Source organism: Acinonyx jubatus, chromosome D2 (genome assembly GCF_027475565.1).
Source record: "Acinonyx jubatus isolate Ajub_Pintada_27869175 chromosome D2, VMU_Ajub_asm_v1.0, whole genome shotgun sequence".
Taxonomy (NCBI): Eukaryota; Metazoa; Chordata; class Mammalia; order Carnivora; family Felidae; genus Acinonyx; species Acinonyx jubatus.
Window position 1 is genome coordinate 60,597,033 of NC_069393.1, and position 22,072 is coordinate 60,619,104.

The following is a 22,072-nucleotide window of genomic DNA, read 5'->3' on the forward strand; positions in this document are numbered from 1 at the left end:
TGCCCACCGGGGAACTCCACAAGAGCGGTGGGCTGATAAGGACTTGGGGGCTTGCCGGGGCAAACCTAGAGCAACCGTCAAGGAGTGACGAGCACGGACTCCCACATCACACCCCACTCCGGCGCCAGCTAGCCCCTGCCGGCCGCCAGCACACTGAGCTCAACGCGCGTGCGCGGGGCCAGAGGGGACGCCCCCGCGCGAGCGCGCAGTGAGCGGGGCGCGCGGCGGGAGCGCGGGCGCGCTGCGGCGTCGGCGTCTACGCGCGCTCCAGGCCGAGGCTGTGTGGGCTGGGGAGGGAGCCAGGCGGCGGCGGCGCCTCAGAACCGAAGGGACGCGCGGGCCTCGCGCCGCGGGAGCAGACGGCTGTGGAGGAGACCTTGGGCTCGCGTCCGGAGGCGAGAGAGCTCGGCCTGTCGACTGCCCGCTTCAGGGGCCGCCGGCCGCGTCCCTCGCCCGGAGTGGCCGCCGCCCCAGGAGACTCGCCGTGACACGGGCCTAAGCCGCGGCGGCCGCGGACGTCCGGACCTCTTGGACCGGGTCGGGTCGCGGCGAGCGTCCGGGCAGGTGCCGCCCCCTGAGGGCCGGCCGGGCGCGCGGCGCCTACCCGCGCGGCCCGCGGGCCGGGCTCTGCAGAGGGGCCGCCCGCGCAGCACCCCCCACACCCCCCCTCCCGCCCGTGGGCCGGAGCCCGAGTAGCGCGCCCCGCCCTCCCCGGGCACGGCCCGGCCGGAGCGGCGGGAGCCGGGAAAGCCCGCGCCCGCCGCCGCCCACCGGGCTCGCGCGACGAGGAGGGAGGAGAAACTTTGCTTTTTATTGTTGCTTTTCGTGCTTAAGTGCGAGGAACTCTGCCGGGAGGAAAAATGTCCTTCTTCAATTTCCGTAAGATCTTCAAGTTGGGGAGCGAGAAGAAGAAGAAGCAGTACGAACATGTGAAGAGGGACCTGAACCCCGAGGAGTTTTGGGAAATTATAGGAGAACTGGGCGACGGAGCCTTTGGGAAAGTGTACAAGGTAAGAAGGAGAAAACGGGAAGTTGCACTTACTTGTAAGACAAAACAGCCACCGGTGCGGAGTGGCACGAGGAGTTCTCGCTCCCCTTGTCCCTTCCCTGCCTCTTGCCCCTTCTTTTTGACTTCGTCAAGGTGCGTTAGAACTTTATTTGGGTTTCTCATCCAAGGAGTAGCTAAGACAGTGGAACGTAAGGTTGAACAAAATGGGGCCTGCATGTAGCTCCAAGAGAGATTGCTAAAGGGAGGCCGGGTTGCAGAGGCTCCTCTGTCAAACTTTAAAGGAAATGAGGTGTTCTTTAATTTAAAGGAGGGGTCTGCCGATAGCCCTCAAGTATTTTAAAATCAGACACTCAGTGTGCTTTTCAGTGGATTTATGTTTGTTTACGAGCTGTTTGCGTTCGTTTAGGTATGCTTGTGCCGAAGCAGTTCCCTCTTTAGGATCCAGGGCTTGTATCTGGTTTTATCTGTCGCTAGTAAGTACATAACCATCTTCTGAGATGAGAGCAAAGTGCTCCTTGCAGGCTAGTCTTCAGTTGGTTGCTTGACAACATGCTATAAAATGGAATGGAATTTCTGATAGAACAGAAATTTTCCAGAAGGAAACCTGCATCTGGTACTGGTTTCTAAACATAATTACAGCCAGCGTGGAGTAGAAGTCACTACCGGCGCTTAAAAAATTTAAAAAAATACGTACACACCCATCTTTTAATATATATATATATATATATATATTTATTTCAATAGAAAGAGTTTTGATGTTGCAACGTGAAGGCATTAATGTTAACTGTTATTTCATAAGCAGTATATGAATGATGTCACTGGAATATTTTCATCCTGAAGGGTGAGGTTTTTATGAGACACAGTTCAGGAGGAAGGACCCACAGGGTTGCCTAGAAGTGAAGCCATAAATAACTGACGTTTACACAGGACTTTGTAGTTTTCAAGGCACTTTCTCATAATTTGGCCCCTGCCAAAGGCCTGTGAGGTAGGCAGGTCAGTGGTATGTACATTTCACAGATGCGGACACTGAAACTCAGAAGTGTTTCTAAGTTACCCCAGTCAGTCTAGATTTGAACTCCAAATTCTGGCCCTGTGTTTACTGCTGGTTCTCACTTTAATGTCCATTGGTAGAAATGATAGTATTTTTCTCCTTTGTAAGCACCATCATACTTTTGCCTTTGCCCTGCCTCACATGCATCTCACAGCTCCCAATCCTTCCCATTTTCCACTCAGGCTGAAATAGCCACTCCTCTCTCTGTGCTTTCAAAACACATTGTCACATGGGTGCTGTAGCATTTGTTACATATTATAGTTAATGATAAGAACAGGCCCAAGATTGTGATATACAGTTGGGTTCATCTGTTGCCGTAGCTCATAGTGCATCTCTCTGTATTAATTTGTTGAATTGAAAGAATGTATGTTACCTGCATGTGAGTTCTGTGGAAGCTATCATACTCTGGGAAAATTGGCGAAATAAACGTGCGAGTTTGTGTGGAGGGTAGAATATGGGCTGCAGCAAGAGCTTACAGCACAGTGTAAGATACTTAGAGTACAATGTAAGAGCTTTTAGTGCTGTGGGAAGATCACTCTTGGGAGTCAGGAATTGGGTTGTAGTGCTGGCTGTCACAAACCAGCTTTGTGGTCTTGCACCTTCCTTTTCTTAGCTGGAGAATCATGGACATCCCTAAATGTTTGTTTAGCTTCCTTCGTTAACATTACTGTGAGTATGCAGTTACCTAAGGCAAAAATAAATCCTCAAGGCACCTGGAATGCAGTAGTTAGAACGTGGTAGGTGATTATGAACAGTTTTCATGGTATAAATGTTTTATCAAATAGAAACAGTGTAGTATTAAGACTCTGGCTTTGGAGTTGGACTGTATCTGGGCTCTCTCAAGTAGCAGCCTGTGACCTTGGACAAGTTACTCAACCGTTCCATGTCTCACTATTCTCATAAGACTTGCTCCTCAGTCTGTTGAGAATTAAAGGACTAAATGTAAGGCATATGGGAAGGGCTCAGCAAGTGGTAGGAATTACTATTATGTTTAGAACTCAGAAGCAAGATACGGTTTGGGACAGAAAAAGAGGCCTATGAAGATACTAAACCATTTTCTTGTTTTCCCAGGGCACAGACAGATTGTGGGGACATACTCATAATGCTCAGTGATTTAATTCTTTAATGACACTTTCTGCAAAATGCAACACATCTTCCTATAATGAAACATCAATTGAAAATTTTCTGAAAAATAAGCAACTTACTCTATATAGTTGAACACTAAAATTGTGTCAAAGGTAATATTTGTGGGTTTGATGACTATTTTAGTGTGACACTTGAAGAACGTGAGTTCTTTGCATTTTACTTTTTCATTTCACAATTCTGTGCTTCTGAGGAATGATTTCTGAGATTTTATTTTAAAAGAAAATTTAAAATTTAAACTTACCTTGCCTGTTGTGCAACTTTTTCCGAAAAACTTTTGTTTTCCAAGATCTCTAGAAATTCTAAATCTATATATTTCCTCTGTGTGGAGGAATAAGCTGTCAAAGCTTTATATCATACATACAGTAGTATGCGGTAGAAAACTTTCAAAAATTGATTCAAACTATCATTTGCTTGTAAAAATTAGTAACTGTCACCAAGATTAAATGGTAAATAGGTAATCATCTTGTGTATATAATTTAGTTTATTTGAAACATTTTTTTCTATCATATAGTTGTATTCCTTCCATTCAGTTCAGCACTATATAACTGTAACAGTTACTTTCTTGTCTGAAAAATCTTCACTATTTTAAGCTTATTTTCGCTTTTTAATGTGGTATTGACATATAAACAAAGTTATATAATATCACAATTTTTTATGTTTGGATTTTTGTTGCTTTTAACAGAAAAAAAAATGACATAAAGTTACATATTAAATGGAAGCTGAATTCCTGACCGTGTGCTGGATGAGTGATTCTTTTTATGGCTCTGATGGGCAAGTGCCTTTTTAAAAAAATAGTGAAATACATATGTGCTGTTCATTTTTATCAGTTAGACCTGTAGTTTATTTCCATTCTCAGAAATAGAAGTAGAATTGGGTTATAGAGTAGCATATCTTTAATTCCACTAGTGATACCAAACTACATAAATTTATGTTCCCACTAGGAACGTATAAGAAGTTTCTTTCTTTGTATTTTTGCCTACAGTTGGTGTTGTCAGAATTTTAAATTTTTGACAATCCAATGTTATGTTTTTCATTATTGTTTTAATTCATCTTTCACTATTAATAAGTAATTCTTTTCATAGGTTTATTGGTAATTTGGATTTCTTCTTTTGTGTTCAAGTTTTTTCATGTTCCTATCGGATATCCTTTTATTGTTTATTTGTAGTATATTCTGGATTTTAACCATTTGCTGGTTATAGTTATTGCAGATACATTCTTATTCTCTGGCTTGTCTTTTCAGTTTCTTTATGGTATCTTTTTATGAACAGGAAGTTCTTGATTTTAGTGTGGTGTAATTTGTCAATTTTTTTCTTTTCAGTTAATACTTTTTGTATTATGTTTAAGAAATTATTTCCTAACCTGAGATCATGAAGATAACCACTTGTATTATCTTCTAAAAGGTTTATACTTTTGCCTTTGACAGTTAGGTATACAACCCACCTGGAATAGGTTTTTGTAAATGGTTTGAGGTAGGGGTCCAATTTCATTTTTTTCCTCATCTGAATACCTAGTTATCCCACAACCCATTATTGGGGGTAAACTATCTTCTTACTGCTCTACAGGGTCCTGTCTATTATGTAATGTATCTGTCTGTATGATCTTGATTGTCTTCATTAATGTGTTTCTGTTCCCATACCAATATCTCACCATCTTAAGTAGGAAAGCATTAAAATAAATTTATGCTAGAGTACAGCTTCCTCATGTTCTTCATCAACAGTGTCTAGTATATTCTTGGCTCTTGGTGCTTGTATGGATATTGTAGAATTAGCTTAAGTTCCACAAAATTCTACTGTGGGTTTTTTTTTTTTTTTGAGGGATGATTTTGAAATCAGTTTTGAAAAAATGAACATCTCTATGATATTGAGGCTTCCTATCTGTGCATATGTTTTCTCTCTAGGTCTTTTTCAGTATCTCTCAGTAATAGGTTATAAATTTTCTCCCTAGAAGTCTTGGGAGCTCAAACTACTTCAAGAGTGTCTTAAATGTTTTGTTTTTCCTATTGGAGTTTCCTCCTTGATTTGGTTGTATACAATCATCAGTAAGTCTTCTGAGAAAGGATCCACGAAAGGTACATTTTTTAAAATGTTGGCTGTTTGAATATATCTTTATTATAATGTCATACTTGATGTATAGTTTGGTTATAGAATTCTAGTTCAAAAATAAGGGTTTTTAGAATTTTAAGGACTTTTTCCATTCATTCCCTTTTATCTTCAAGCGCTGATGTTAAAAGTCCCATACCATTTTGTTTAGTGATTCTTTGCGATCTTTTTTTTTCATTGTTTTTAAGATTCTCTTTTTATTCTGTTTATGGTGATGTACTTTGATATAGGTTCTTTCCCCCTTTCATCTTGCTGGCCTCTTGGTTAGTTCTTTCAATCCAAAAACCTGTATTCTTTGATCCTGTGACTTTTTTTTTAATGTTTATTTTTTGAGAGAGAGACAGACAGACAGACAGACAGAACACAAATGGAGGAGGGGCAGAGAGAGAGAGGGAGACACAGAATCCAAAGCAGGCTCCAGGCTCCAAGCTGTCAGCACAGAGCCGAACGCGGAGCTTGAACTCATAGACTGTGAGATCATGACCTGAGCTGAAGTCAGAGGCTTAACTGACTGAGCCACCCAAGCGCCCCAAGTCCTGTGACATTTTTATGTGTAATTTATTTGAACCACCCCTCTAGGTCGTGGTACTTGCTATGGTCTCAGGATTTCCGTTGTTTCTAAATTCAGTAGGTACTTATTTGTATTTGTATTCTCAGGGGCATTTGAGACACTTGACCAATTCTTTATTTTTTATTTATTTATTTATTTTTAATTATTCCTTTTTTTTTTTTTTAACGTTTATTTATTTTTGAGACAGAGAGAGACAGAGCATGAACGGGGGAGGGTCAGAGAGAGAGAGGGAGACACAGAATCTGAAACAGGCTCCAGGATCTGAGCTGTCGGCACAGAGCCTGACGCGGGGCTCGAACTCACGAACCGCGAGATCATGACCTGAGCCAAAGTCGGCCGCTTAACCGACTGAGCCACCCAGGCGCCCCTTGACCAATTCTTTAAAAACCTCAACTTTTGGTTTTTAGATCACCACATTCTTGATATTTTTCCCACTTGTGTCTCTACTCCTCAGACGCTTTTGCTGGCTCTTCTTTCTCTTTCTGACTTTTAAGTGTTGGGATTTCACAGGACTTGGGTGTAGGTCCCCTTCTCTTTTTCTTTTCCTATGAGAATCCATCTTCTCCTATGGCTTCAATTACCATCTAAATGCAATTTATGTCTCTACCCCAAGGCCTCCCTTTTGAACTCCTGACCCATGCAGCCAAGTATCTGTTAGAGATTTCCACTTAGATATCTCATAGTTTTCTTAAACAACAAGTCCAAAACATGAACTAATTGAACTCGTGATGTCAGCTCTGTATTTGCTTCTTTTATGTTTTCCATTCAGTAATTGGCATCTCTGTCTACCAGTTGCACAGACCAGAGACCTGAGGTCATTCTTAACACCTCCTTCTTCCTTACCTACCAAACCCACTTAATCACCAAGGCTTGTTAATTCTATCTATTAAATATTTCTTGGGGCGCCTGGGTGGCTCAGTCACTTGGTGGGACTGACTCTTGTGTCTGACTCTTGATATTTGCCTAGGTCATGATTTCATGGTTATGAGATTGAGCCCCATGTCAGGCTAGTGCCTAGCATGGAACTGCTTGGAGTTCTCCCCCTCTCTCTCTACCCTAGCTGGCACGTGCTCTCTCTCTCAAAATAAATAAACTGAAAAAAATATTTTAAAATATTTCTTGAATCTCCTTTCTTCACTGTCATAATACTAGTCAAAACTGCCACTACCTAGACTTTTGCAAGTCATATATATGTAATCATACATGTGTTCTCTTGTGTCTGGCTTCTTTTGCTCCACAGTTTCTTTTTTTTTTTTTTTTTTTGTATAGGTACCCATTTGTACCAGCACCATTTACTGAAAAGACCATCCTTTCCTTACTGCTTTGTGGTGCCTGCATCATATATCAAATGTTCATATATACATAGTATGTATTTCTATGATGTTTATTATTTCTTTAGGACAAATTCATAGAAGAATTGCTAGGGCAAAATAAATGATCATTTATCAATGGTTACTGTGAAATTATTCTAGAAAGGTTGTGCAAATTTATTTTTCAATTAATTTTTAATCACACAAAGAATTTCTATTTATTGTAAAAATTAACTTATTAGAAATAAAGTTAGTTTTCTTTGACCATTACTCCAATTATTGTTCCTTCCATTATCTCCCTAGTTGTACCTATTATTATCTGTTTCATGTACATGTTTCCATATTTTTTTATGTACTTATGTAGATGTACATAGGTTCTACCTACTTAGACAACCCAACAGTTAGTCTTTTTCTGTGCCTTTGTTCCTTAACTTGAATTCAGTGTTAGCCCTTATCCTTTAAAAAAAAGTATTTACTTTTTCAGTAGGCAAAAGAGTATCAGTTTATTTCATTTTCCAATTTTTTTGATTTTACACATTTTTAAAATCTATCCATATTCTAATAGAGTTTGTTGATTTGTAAATATTTTTTATGTACTGTGGAAATGAACACTTTATCATAGATGCTGCAGTGTATAGTTACCTTAGTTTATGGTACTTTAAAAAAATTTTTTTATATTTATTTATTTTTGAGAGTGCACGAGTGGGGAAAGGACACAGAAAGACAGACAGACTCAAGCAGGCTCCAAGCTCTGAGCTGTCAGAGCAGCACCCCATGCAGGGCTAAAACTCACGAACCACGAGATCATGACCTGAGCCAAAGTCGGATGCTAAACCAACTGAGCCACCCAGGCACCCCTTTTTGATATAAAGATGTATTCTTTTCCTTATTCTACAAAACCTGTCAATATGATACTTTTTTTTCTTTTTGCTTTCGTGCTTAGAAAAACCTTCCCTACCCAGAAATTAGATAAATGTTTATCTATATATTCTTCTAGACTTCTTGATAGTTCAGTTATAAGGAATTTTACTTTTTGTTTATCTGAAATTTAATTTTCTCTGTGGATTGATATGAGACTCTCTTTCTACCCAAAAAACTAATAATGTAATCATTTCCAGAAATTTAAATGCTATTATTTTGAAAATATAGCAAAGTATAAAAAATACATAAAAATAATTCTACCATCCAGATAACTTTTGTTAGAGATTTTTTAAAAACTCAAGAGGGCATTAATATGGTTAGATTTTTGAACACTATAAAAAATGATAAAATTGAAAAATAAAAGACTTCCCACCAGTTCTTTTTCCCAAATGCGAAAGAATTGTCAAATGAGTTTGTTACTGGTAGTTATATTCATATCATAATTCTGGAACTACTTTTGTATATATCATAGGAATATTATAGGATAGAGCAAATGAGTTGTCATGCTGATTGTTTTGCAAATATTTATTTATTTTTGAAAGAGAGAGTGCAAGCAGGGGAGGAGCAGAGAGAAACAGAGGGGCAGAGAATCTGAGGCAGGCTTCAGGCCCTGAGCTCTGAAGCAGGCTCTGAGCTGTTAGTGCACGTGGGGCTTGAACTCATCAACCGTGAGATCATGACCTGAGCTGAAGTCAGATGCTTAACTGATCAAATCACCCAGGTGCCCCGGTATATTGATGTTTTAGAAATTAGGGTTGAAATTCTGGGAAAAAGGAGTTAGAAACTTGGAAAGGAGAAAAGATAAGAAAGAACCCTGTGGTGTTGATTTTTGAATTGGAAGTTTCAGTTTGAACTTGAGATAGTATACACACACACACACACACACACACACACACACACACACACACATTCCTGTTTTCCCTGAAATGGCCTAGAAATAATTATATTATAACTAGCATTCCCAGCTCTTGGCTTCTAAATACCATTCCACAGTAAAAAGAACCAGAGCTCATTGAAATGGCTAATCCAGGTCTGGGGTAGGGAAGTACAGAAATAATTGAAAAGTGAAAGTTTTCCCACTAGTCCTTTTTATCCCAAAGGAGCCTGGAATATCTTACACCAGAAAGCAAGGACATGCTCAAAAATTAACGGAGACATGCCAAATGTTCAGGGTAGTTTGAACAAATCTATCAATGATAAAATAACAACTTAATAGAATAATGGTAGTTAACATATAAAGATTGATAAGATTGGAAAAACCACTATTTTGCAACCACACTATAATAATTTAGGCAAAGATTATTGACAGATGCTAAGATTATTGTGTGAAAAGTTTTGGAGGAGCAGGATTTATATACATGGTTTGAAATTATCACCCTTTAAAGGTACTTTTTACAGTAGAGAGATCTGATGGATACTGTCTTAAGTGATCAAATCTAAGGTTAATCACCAGTAATAGGACAAAGTGTCATTACGTGTCTTCTAATGTAATTTGATGAGAAGTATATAATCACCTAATGCAGTATTCTTGTCAAAAATAGTTAACTTGAATCTAATACGAAGAATAATCAGACAAATCCAGATAGTGGGACATTCTACAAATAAATGCTTTGGGTTTTTTAAATGTAAGCAATGAAAGATTTTTCAAAGACATTTGAGGAAATTTAAATATGGAGTATATATTAGGTATATCAATATTAAATCCTTTTGGCATGATAATTGTAGTTATGTTGGAAAACGTCTTTGTTCTTGGTGGACATATGCTGAAGTTTTGGGAAGTGGAATGTAGCTTACTTCCAGATGGTGTAAGTAAAAAAGGAATGCCTGTATGTGTGTGCTTGTGTGTACATATCTATATGTAAAATGTATGTGTATGTATGCTTTGTGTGAGAATGAGAGTACCAAATGTGACAAAATGTTAACAATTGGTGACTCTTGGTGAGGTGTATATGTATATGAATGTTTACTGTTCAGTTCATTCATTTTCTCTGTAGGTTTGAATTTTTTAAAATAAAGTGAGGGGTCATATTTTATCGTTTAAAAATTTTTAATTGACATACAACATTATATTAGTTTCAGGTGTACAACACAATCACTCTATATGTGTATATGTTGAAAGTAATCACAGTAAGTCTAGTTAAGATTTGTCACCTTACAGAGTTACAAAAAAAATTTCTTGTGATGAGAACTTTAAAAATATTTTTGTCATGTTTATTTATTTTTTTTTGAGAGAGAAAGGGAGGGAGGGAGGAAGGGGCAAAGAGAGAGAATCCCAACCAGGCTTGTGCTGTCAGTGAGGAGCCAATGCAGGGCTCAGATCCACAAACCATGAGATCATGACCCAAGCTGAAATCAAGAGTCAGACGTTCAACCAGCTGAGCCACCCAGGTGCCCCAATGGTGTATTACATGTTTAAAAGTTGTTCTGTGCTGACAGCTCAGAGCCTGAAACCTGCTTCACATTGTGTGTCTCCCTCTCTCTCTCTCTCTGCCCCTCCCCCTCCCTCCCTCCCTCCCTCCCTTCCTTCCTCTCTCTCTCTCTCTCTCCCTCTCCCTCCCTCCCTCTCTCCCTCTCCCCCTCTCTCTTCCCTTCAAAAAAAATTAATAAAAAAGTTAAAAGTTGCTAAGAGACTAGATCTTAAAAGTTGTCATCACAGGGGTGCCTGGGTGGCTCAGTTGGTTGAGCATCCCGACTCTTGGTTTCGGCTCGTGTCACGATGTCATGGTTTATGAGTTTGAGCCCCGTGTCTTCTCTTTGTTGACAGCATGAGCCTGCTTGGGATTTCCCTCTCTCTCTCTCTCTCTCTCTCTGCCCCTTCCCCACGGAATGTTCACTCTTTCTGTCTCTCTGAAAATAAATAAGTAAACTTACAATACAGCATTGTTAATTCTAGTCACCATGCTGTACATTATATCCATGTAACTTATTATTTTATAACTGGTAATTTGGTACTTTTGACCTCCTTCCCCCATTTCTCCTACCCTTACCCCCTGCCTCTGGCAACCACCTGTCTGTTGTCTGTATCTGTGAGCTTGGTTTTTTGTTTGTGTTTTTAGATTCCACATATCAGTGAGATCATATGGTATTTATCTATCTGACTTTTTTCACTTAGCATAATGCCTTCAAGTTCCAACCATGTTGTTACAAATGGACCCACATAACCTGGGTCATACTTTTAAATACTCTTCTGCACCATTACTTTATTTCACTCAACAGTTTCCCTTTTCACATTTTCTTTCTCCCTCCATATATTCATTTTTTCTCTCTCTTTTTCTATGAAAGGAGAAAGAAAGTCTCCTTTCAGTCAAGTAATTATTTTTATATCATGCTGTTAAAGTTATTTGGCATTTATTAAATATTATGCTTTCTACTCAATACCACATGAAGTCTAAATTCCTAGCACATAGACATTTATGTTTTAAAGAGGTAACTGAGACTTAGGATTGTAAAAATAACTTTAACATGCTGGCTTTTCTTTTTTCTTTCCTTGTAAAATTCATGGTGAGTTCCTTACCTTAACACCATGCATTTTAGTCCTTTATAATTTTAGATTTCAGAATATTTGTGTGGAAATTATCATCCCTAATATATAAAAACCTTTATTTTTCTTGAAATAAGTGAGAAGACTGTGTGATCTGAGAAGTGGTGAAACATTTTGGAAAGTGCAGATTTAGCCAATGTTATCTTATTATTGACATCATTTTGTTGGTGGTTATCTTGACTGATCAAAGACTAAGTTTTGAATAAATAACCAGAACATGGGATGCTTGAGTGGCTCAGTCGGTTAAGCATCTGATTCTCGATTTCAGCTCAGGTCATGATCTCAGAGTTTGTGAGTTTGAGCCCCACATAGGGCTCTGTGCTGACACTGTGGAGTATCCTTGGTATCTCTCTCCCTTTCTCTCTGCCCCTCTCCTGCTTGCATGCATTTGCTTGCTCTCTCTCAAAATAAGTAAATTAACTTTAAACAAAAATAACCAGAACAATATAAATAAAATGGTGTTTTGAAATATAAAGAGAATATAAGGTGTATTCCTTTCACTTTTGCAGAATTGAGAAAATGACATTAAAATGGTTTTTTGAGAAAGGATTTCTGTAATATTTTACAGAAATTATGGAAAGCGCATGTACAGTCAGTACTCATTATTTGCAGATTCTCTATTTGTGAATTTGTCTGTTGTTAAAATATATTTGTAGCCCCAAAGTCTGTACTCAGTGCTTTCAGTCATTTGCATGTATGTGCAGAGCTGCAGAGAGTGAATGTGCACATTCCCAGCTGAGATGTAACAGAGTGACACTCTGCCTTCTTGTTTCAGCTCTCACACAGCTTTGACCGGAAGATGAGAGACAGTAGAGGGCAGTGCAGTGTAGTGTAAGAAGTCTGGCTTTGGTCCCATTTGGATGGGATTTGAATTGTAACTGTACACCTATTTTGGGGCTGCCTCAAGCAAGGCACTTCTGAATCTTTTCTCCTTTGTAAAATAAAGAGGATGGAATCTCCCAGGATGAATTATTTTTAGAATATAAGGTTATAATCTATATCAGATATGTTTGTTTGTGTACATATTTCTCCTAGGAATGGGTCAGTATTTGCTAACAGTGTTCATACCCATAACTACTTTACGTCTATAGCGACTTTAGAGAACATAACTACCACAAATAATGGAAATCAACTGGATGTCTTTACTAAGTGATGTTGAATAATTTTACTTATTTGACACTTGTTCCTATCAAAATCTTACCAGGACTCTGAAGAGATCACTAGAATTAGCCTATAATCGGAAACAGGTAGGAAACAGGTAGCAGTAGTATCAAAAGTCAAACCGTATGTTTTCTTCAGTGCTGTTTCCTCTCTTCTCACTTAACAGTTCTTTGGAACTCTAGATATTTATTACCTAGATGCTTCATACTACTCTGTTCCTTCATTCTCTCGTCTGTCACCCTGATCAATTTTAGAAGGCTTATGCCAACTATTAAATTATTGTTTTTCAGCTCCAAACACACCCTTCTCTGCCCTGCTTTGCAATACTATTGTGAGATTCTACAGAACTCATTTCTACCTTGCCAGATGCTCACTTTTAGGTTTCACAAGTACAGGGTGCTAGAGGGAGGCTGCAAGGTGGAGGAGGAAGAAGGGACTCGCGCCTTTCTCTCTGTTTCTTGAGGGCTCCCTGTCTGCTTTTCTGTTAGTGTGACCACCATTCTGGTGGAGTTCTTCATCCTAGCAACGGCAGTTTCTCTAGATAGCAGCAGTTGAATCCAGTTAATAGTTTTTCCGGTACTCAAGAGCTGGCCTCATCATAACACTTCATAACACCAGCTGCAGTTGGCTAGCCCCCCTTCCTCAAAAGGTACCCCAGTCCCATAGGACCCCTCTTCCAAAATCAGAGAGGTTGACACCAGCTGAGCAGCACTCTCCTCAGGGATCTGAGTTTCAGCTGTTTAGAACCTTCCCTGCAAGCCTCTGGGTTTTAATAATTCCAGTCTCTTACCTTGACTCTAGTCCTGTGCGTGGTAGCTTTCCCCTGTAGTTGTTACATCCCTCATTTTTCTCATTCTTTATCTTTTTAGTTGTCTACATATCAACATAGTTAATAATGACATTGTCTCTATTAAAATATATTGATTTCTTCCTGTGGTGGGGCCTTTTCTGATACAAAGATTAAATAAGTTAATTGGAGAGTGCAGAGAGCAATGTTTGGTGCAAGGTAATTACTCAGGGAATAATATCTAAAGCTTAATGGATATTATTATATAGACTATCATACTTGGAAGAATTTCAGATTTTTATAACCTGTTTCTTTGCAAAACACTAAAATTTCCAGTTTAACTACATAGCTCAAAAAACATAATCATTGAATTTATTAATCTTGATATGCTTATCATCTTCTCGTGAGATCTAACTTAACTACCCTATTTAAATTGTAACTTCTTCCCTGTGTACCTGCCCAGTCAGCCATCTCCTCATCTTTCTTATTACCTTATTTTTTCCGTAGTATAATTACTAATATATTCTTTATTTCCCTATTGACTATCCTCTCCCCACAGTTATAAGTATCATGAGGGCAGAGAGATTTTTGTATATTCTTTATATTGTCCGTATCTGGAACAGTACCTGACACATAGAAGGCATTCAGTAAGTATTTATTGAAAGAATGAATTGATTTTAGCAGATCAACTCTTGAGTACACTTTCAGTAGATCTTTATACTGTATTTCTTTCCTACAACCATGTTTGTGGAATGTTGTGTTTGTGTTTCTACAGCTCTGACTAGTGTCTTGTATGTAGTTGATGTTTATGAACTATGATTTTGATTGTTTGGTTTTTGTATTTTGTTGTGGTTGTGTATCTTTATACACTGGACAGTTAGGGTCTTACCTCTTGGTAGGAGGAGGAATAAATACCTTTGAACTTTCAGCCTTTAGACAAATCATCCAAATCAGTAAATCACTCTCAGTGATTATTGAAGTGATTGAATTAATTTCTCTCTCTTTTTATTTTTTGTGTTTTAGATTCTTTTTAATTAATTAATTTGTTCATTTTTATTTTTTGGTCTTCCCCTTTTGATTGACTAACACTTCTGTGTTACTAAAAAAGTCATCTGTATTTTCTGTGCTGGTGTTTAAGTTGCCAGCTGAGAATTGTATTGAAATATATTTCTCATTATGTAAGTATGAAAGAGCTTTAAAAAATGTAGGAATATAGAAAGAAAATAAATGAAGGTTTAAAAATCACTTATATTCTTACCACCCAGGAAATAACCACTGTTAAAACAAGTGTAATATAAGAGGATATAGTTTTTACCCTGCTTCTTTTAGAACATGAAACCAGTTCAGGAAACTCATTGTTTTCCCTGCAGTCACTTACTTGTTTATATAATGTAGCCAGGCTTTATTCATGATCCATGAAAATAAAAACATACTGATTTTTAAGTGATCATGACTGATCTTTGAAAACTTTTTATCAGAAGTTATATCTTATTTATCTATTTATGAGAGAGGGGAGAGGGAGAGAGAGAGAGAGCGAGCGAGCGAGCCAGGGAGGGGCACAGAGAAAAGGAGAAAGAATCTCAAGGAAGGACGTGGGGCTCGAACCCACGAACTGTGAGATCATGACCTGAGCTGAAATCAAGAGTTGGACACTTAACTGACCAAGCTACCCAGGCACCCCAGTTATATCTTCTTTAAATTAATATCTGGGTATTCATTATTCCACTATTAACATTTGTTTAGTTATTACATTAAATCTTTATATGAAGAATTTTTGTGCTTTTAGTTAGGTGAAGCTGTTTCTTTTTTTTAACATTTTATTTGTTCAAAGTATAGTTTCACACATTTACCAGTATTTATTTCAATTTTGATTTTCCGAGTTCTCTAGAACCAGATCCTGATGAGTAATCAAGTTATTTCCAAGCAATAATGTAAGAGACACTGTATTTTCTTAAGTTTATTTATTTTGAGGGTGGCGGAGGGGCAGGGAGAGAGGGAGAGAGAACCCCAAGCAGGCTCAGCACTGACAGTGCCCCACTGTGGGGCTCAAACTCAGGAACCATGAGATCATGACCCAAGCTGAAGTCAAACTCTTAACTGACTGAGCCACCGCAGGCACCCTGACATGCTTTATTTTCTAATGTTACTTTCATTTATTACTTATAGTAAACCAAGTGGTACCTTGTTGGCTTAATTTTATCCAGAGGAATGGAATAATGAAATTTGTTACTATAAAGAAGTTTAGAGAGGCTCCTGGCTGGCTCATTTGGAAGAACATGTGACCCTTGATCTTAGGATTGTGATTTCAAGCCCCATGTTAGGTATAGAGGTTACTTAAAACTTTAAAAAAATTTATTTCTTAAAAGAACTTTAAAGGTTATCTAGTGTTAATTATTTTTTCCATTCCATTTACAAGGCACATCTTTAAAATCTTAAAGGACATCAGTAGAAGCGTGCAGAAGCAGGATGACTTTTAACCCCACATGGTCTCCTAAGGGCTCATATATTATAGTGTTTCTGTTCAAGGACAGCTCCTCTGGTCTTTTTCCTCCCAAAGTATTACAGTAAAATAGTGAGAGAACGGCTTACCTCTCACTGGCTTGTTTCCTCTGGCTCAGAAGACGATGAATTCTAATTATCATTGGCTCCACTGTAGTCTCTCTCTTTGAGAGACAAACTTGATACCATGTTTCGCTAGTTGTGACAGACTTTTTTACTTTTTGACATCTTTGGAAGGGATATGTCTTTTATCCAAAGATGCCTTCGTATTTTTGTTGGCCAGGGTGGAAGTCGTGCTCTCTTTGTCATTGCCTGTGCATTGTGAACTTAGTTGTATCCCTAGTGTCATGTAGTTGCAGCCTCTTGATGTTTCAATTAGTAAACTATTTAAGTGCCTTTGGAAGAAAGAATGTGAGGACTGATTGTTATCTAAAAATCTTGTAGCATCTGTGTTAAGATCAAGACAGTATCAGTATTATAATTGGAAAACAGGAGTCTATGGTTTCAAAGAAAATTTTGGTGACAGTAGTGGGGGAGCACTCTTTTAAGAAATGCTGCATCACCAAAGCTTTTAATGGCCAGAGAATGATGTCCTGTGGAAAAACACAGACATTAGATAACTGAGTGACAAAGTGTTTCAGAAGTGTTCAACTTAAATACCAAAAGGCGTTTAATTTCTTACGTATGCACAAGGAGAATGGATACATATTAACCATCTTTGTCTGAATGTGTCCAAAAGAGCTCTTTAAAAAGGTATAAGAATTCAAAATGATAAAATCTTGTCATAGTTTAATTGGCAGATTTTCTTCCTTAATGGAACATAAGATAGTGGTGCATCTTAAAAGGCATCCTAGATTTGACAAAATGTGGTAGATCAGACTATTCTTCTAGAGTGGTAGTGATGACCAGTATAAAGTTCTCTTTTTATCCAAAACATATTTTCTGAACCCTGAGCCTTAGGGTTATTTAATTACTTAAGTAGTAATTAGTATTACTTTTTACTTTTGTTTTTTCTTAAGTAAAACATAGCAACAATCTACTTAGGAAAATTACCATATACAGGCTGATACCTGCTTTATCTTTTCATCATCATTTCCAAGGTTAGATAATAGATCCCTAAGAAATCTCCCATATACTGATACAATTTTTGGTACTTTATTGCATCTGTAAAAATAATCCATTCATTTAAAAAATTCAAACAGTATGAAAAATACAAAAAAAGTAAAAAATACTTGAAACTCCACCATTCTCACTGATGATGTCTCTCCAGATACTTCTTGTGCAGCTATTTGTATGTGAAAGTGGATGTATACTTTCTGTAAAATTGCTTACCTCTCATGTTTAGCAACTTGCCTTTGTTCCATTCAGTGTTATATTATAGCTATTGTTACATCTGAAATATTAATTGATTAGTTATTGATTTTAATGGCTGCATAATTTTCCATTGTAGAACTGTGCTGAATTATTTAAGCAGGTTCCTGTTAATGGACATTTATGGTCATTCAGTTTTCTTTACTCTAAATAGTGTGTTGATGAATATTTTTGTGTATGCATATTTTTTATTTTATAAAATTATCTCCTTATGATAAATTCTTAAAAGTAGGATTTGGACATTATATATTGAAATTTTTATTAGTAGCTTTTAAAAGTTTGGTATTTTTTTAAAGGGTAATAGATGCAGTTTTGCTGAAGCAATGATAATATATAATATTGAAATGTCTTTTAAAAACCTACTTAGTATTTTAAGATCTGATTCCTAATTTTTAAACAAATGATCTTGGCTCCTGTAGCATACTTGGAAACCTTTCATTTATAATAAATGGAAGTGAAAAGTTATTCAACCAAAGAAAGAAAATAGAAGAGTTAAAGTACTAAGTACAAAGAAAAATATAGAAAATGGAAGGAAGGAAGGAAGGAAAGAAAGAAGGAAGGAAGGAAAGAAAGAAAAAAAGAAAGAAAAAATGGAAAAGTTAACGTACTAAGTATAAAGAAAAATAAACTGATGGAAAGATAGGAAAACTGGAAAGGGTAATAGAATGATTCAGATAAAGAAAGGGCTTTGGAGACAGACCTAGATTTGAATCCTGATTTTGCCTCTTAGTGCATGACCTTGGGGAAGCTTTTTGATTTCTCCAAGTTCGTATGTCCCCCTCTAAGGATAATAACATATCACATAGTTGGTGTGAGGATTAAATAATAGGAATAATTATAGCTAACATTATTGAATTCTTACTATCTGTGGCAGGCATTTTATTAAATGTTTATATGTATTTTTTCACTTGGCTAATACTTATCTTAATTTTCACAAACTTGTGTGATGTTAATATGTTTTACTGATAAGGAAACTAAAACAGAGAGATTTTTTTTAAGTTGCCTCAGGAAACATAGTAAGTGGCAGAATCAGAATTTGAACTTTGTCTGACCAGTAGACAAAGAGCCTGCAGTGTAAAACACTATTCTATGTGTATACAAAACACTTAGCACAGTGCATAGCATATGTGAGTTAATATACATGTTGAGGCTATCTTTTAAAAATAAGCATGTCAAGAGAATGAGAAGACAAGCCACTGACTGGGAGAAAATATTTGCAAAAACATATCTGATAAAGGATTGTTGCTCAAAATATATAAATAACTCTTAAAACTGAGCAATTAGAAAATCAAGTTTCATTAAAAACTGAGCCAAATATGGGGTCCCTGGGTGGCTCAGTCAGTTAAGTGTCCGACTTTGGCTCAGGTCATGATCTCATAGTTCCATGAGTTTGAGCCCCGCATCATGCTACGTGCTGACAGCTAACACCTGGAGCCTGCTTCGGGTTCTGTGTCTTCTTGTCTCTCTGTCCCTCCTTGCTCACTCTCTCTCTCTCAAAAATAAATATTAAAAAAAAATTTTTTTAAAAATGAGCCAAGTATCTGGACAGACACCTCCCTAGAGAAGGTGGCCAGTAAGCATATGAAAGGATGCTTATATTATTATATATTAGGAAATTGCAAATTAAAAAAGGAGAAACCACTGCATACCTTTAGAATGACAAAAAATTCATACTGACAACACCAAGTGCAGGCGAGCATGTGTGGAGCAACAGGAACTCTTGTTCATTGTTGGTGGGAATGCAAAATGGTACAGTTTGGCAATTTCTTATAAAACTAAACAGAGTCTTACCATATGATCTAGAAATTGTGTTCCTTGGTGTTTACCCAAAGAAGTTGAAAACTTAGGTCCACACAAAAACCTGCACATGGATGTTTATAGCAGCTTTATTCATAATTGCTAACACTTGGAAATATCCAAGATGCTTTCAGTGGATGAATGGATAAACAAACTGGCACATCTATATGTAATGGACTATGTAGTCCTAAAAAGAAATGAACTATTAAACCATGATAAGACATGAAGGAAATTTAAATGCATGTTACTAAGTGAAGGAAGCCAATCTGAAAAGGCTACATACTTGTATGATTCCAGTTATGTGATAATTCTAGAAAAGCTAAACTGTGGATGCAGTGAAATGATCACTGGTTGATAGTGGTTAGGAAAAAGGGAGGGATGAATAACCTGAGCATAGAGGTTATTTAGAGCAGTGAAACCATTCTGTATGATATAATGGTAGATACATATCATACATTTGACAAAACGCATAGAGTACACACTAAGAGTGAATCCTAATGTAAACGTGGTCTTTGGGGATGATGTGTCAATGAAGGTTCATCAGTTGTAACAAATGTACTACTGTGGGGCAGGATGTTGATAATGGGAGAGGCGGTGCATTTGTAGGGGCTGGGACTACATGAGAACACTCCAGCTTTGCTGTGAACCCAAAACTACTCTAAAAAGATAAAGTTTATTTTAAAAAGAAAATAAAATTTAAAAAGTCAAGTATACATTATAAGTGTGACACTTGTGATGCTTTCATTTTTAGGCTCAGAATAAAGAGACCAATGTTTTAGCTGCTGCAAAGGTGATTGACACGAAATCTGAAGAAGAACTTGAAGATTACATGGTTGAGATTGATATATTAGCATCTTGTGATCATCCAAATATAGTCAAACTTCTAGATGCCTTCTATTATGAGAACAATCTTTGGGTAACTATTTTCTATTGATATTATTATAAGAGCCAAAATGAGTTAATTGTCTGAAAGAGATTTCTAAGTTGTGGTAGTCTATTTTATGTATTATCTCTTCTGTTTTATTACTTATGTTACTTGAATGGGAGTTGATCTGATGAGAGGGTCATTAACAACATAATTATCCTAGCTTCAGCAGATGTTCAGATGAATATTTCAAGTGTTTATTTCTGAGAGAGACAGAGAGACAGAGCACGATCAGGGGAGGGGCAGGAGAAAGGGAGACACAGAATCCTAAGCAGGCTCCAGGCTCTGAGCTATCAGCACAGAGCCTGACGTGGGGCTGGAACCCACGAACTGTGAATCATGACCTGAGCTGAAGTTGGACGCTTAACCAGCTGAACCACCCAGGCGCCCCTCAAATGAATATTTCAAATTGTACAGTATTTCATGATTGTTTAACATTGGACCCAAATGGAGAAACTTGGTTAGGAATATTAAATTTTCTAAATTATGAAATTAAATGAGTTCTCTTGTTTGTAATTTAAATTTAGGCATTTAAATTTTTTGGAAATTTGTTTTCTTAGAAATTGTTTTAAATTTCTTATCCTAAACTTTTTGTAAATCGTAATAAATTACAGAATACTTATTAGAAATATCAAATATTTATTTTCTATTCACCAGACTCACCTTTGAATAGTAGTAGCTAAGGCTGAATATATAAATTTTGTTCATTTTTAGAAAACATTAGGCACAAGTGCATATAGAAATAAAATATTTATTATAATAGCTGGTCAACCATTTGCTCCAAACTGACACTCATTTAATCAAGATGGCTTTCTGAAATGGAGTTTCTTTTTTCCTTGAAGGACAGTGTTATGAGAGAAATGCTAAGAGTATGTAGTAGAAGTAATATCTGATTGGAAATCAAAAGCCCTATATTTTTTGATCCTGGTGTTGCTATGTTGAATAAGTCAGTTAACCTTTGAGTGTATTTACTCATCTATAAGATGAATAATGACCTATTTTTCAAATGATATAATGAATTTGAAAACCATCTGTAACTGGCAAGCACCTGTAAAAAAATAAGAGTATTGTTATACAAAAGGGAAAAAGCAGGAAGCTACACAATTTGACAAGCTAAGTAATTAAAAAAACTATCTTATAATTATCATCAGTGTGGTGTCCTCTAGTGTAGTTGTTCAGGGCTCTAGCAGAATGTTCCCGGAGATTCTAATGAAAATGAATTCCTAGATAATAACCAGATAAGATCTTTACTTGAGATTGTTGCAAAATAAAAAGTTGGACAACTGTGACATATAGTCTAGTGGGAGAGATTGATGTTAATTATCTATAATTAATAATTCAATGAATTATGATATATATAAAATTACAACTGTGGTGGGATAAGAGAGAAATGTACATGGTGGTATATACCAGGGAGATCTGGGAAGGCCTCCCTCAGGATGTAATCACTGAACTATGATCTGAAGCTTTGTGTATGTCTGTGTGTGTGTGTGTATGTATGTGTGTCTGTGTGTATTTTAACTAAAAGAAGTCTCTTAAGTATTTTTAGGATTTATTCCTATTAGTAAAGTTAAAAAATAGATTTGGTCACTTAAAACACAGTAGTTACATTAAAAATGAGTATAATAAAATCTGTCGGTGGTAATGAGATGGATATATAATACTGTCCTGAATAAAAATTGTGTACCTAGTAATTTTAGAGAAGCAGGGACACTAAAAATGGTGATTTAAAAATGCACATATGTCTACAATGTGTTCTCTTTGTGCTTTCTCAAAATGTATATCATTAAGACTCTTAACTCTTTAAACAAAAAAAACCCTTTATGGTCAGTGTAATATTGTTTCCATAACCTAGTTATTTATCTTTTTGCTAAATTGAAGAAA

The 22,072-nt window shown here is 37.1% G+C and overlaps 1 protein-coding gene across 2 annotated transcripts in view; it reads left to right on the forward strand.

The window, feature by feature from the left end:
- Positions 1-229: 229 nt before the first annotated feature.
- The window catches only part of SLK (STE20 like kinase), a 55,559-nt gene continuing 33,716 nt past the window's right edge, over positions 230-22,072 (forward strand). The window contains exons 1-2 of one of the 2 annotated variants that reach the window (XM_015063091.3): positions 230-1,010; positions 20,015-20,179. In XM_015063091.3, coding sequence (XP_014918577.2) covers positions 861-1,010; positions 20,015-20,179 — 315 coding nt within the window. In that variant the 5' untranslated portion in view covers positions 230-860. The remainder of the gene's footprint in view (positions 1,011-20,014; positions 20,180-22,072) is intronic. The other variant, XM_015063092.3, reaches the window with a different exon arrangement.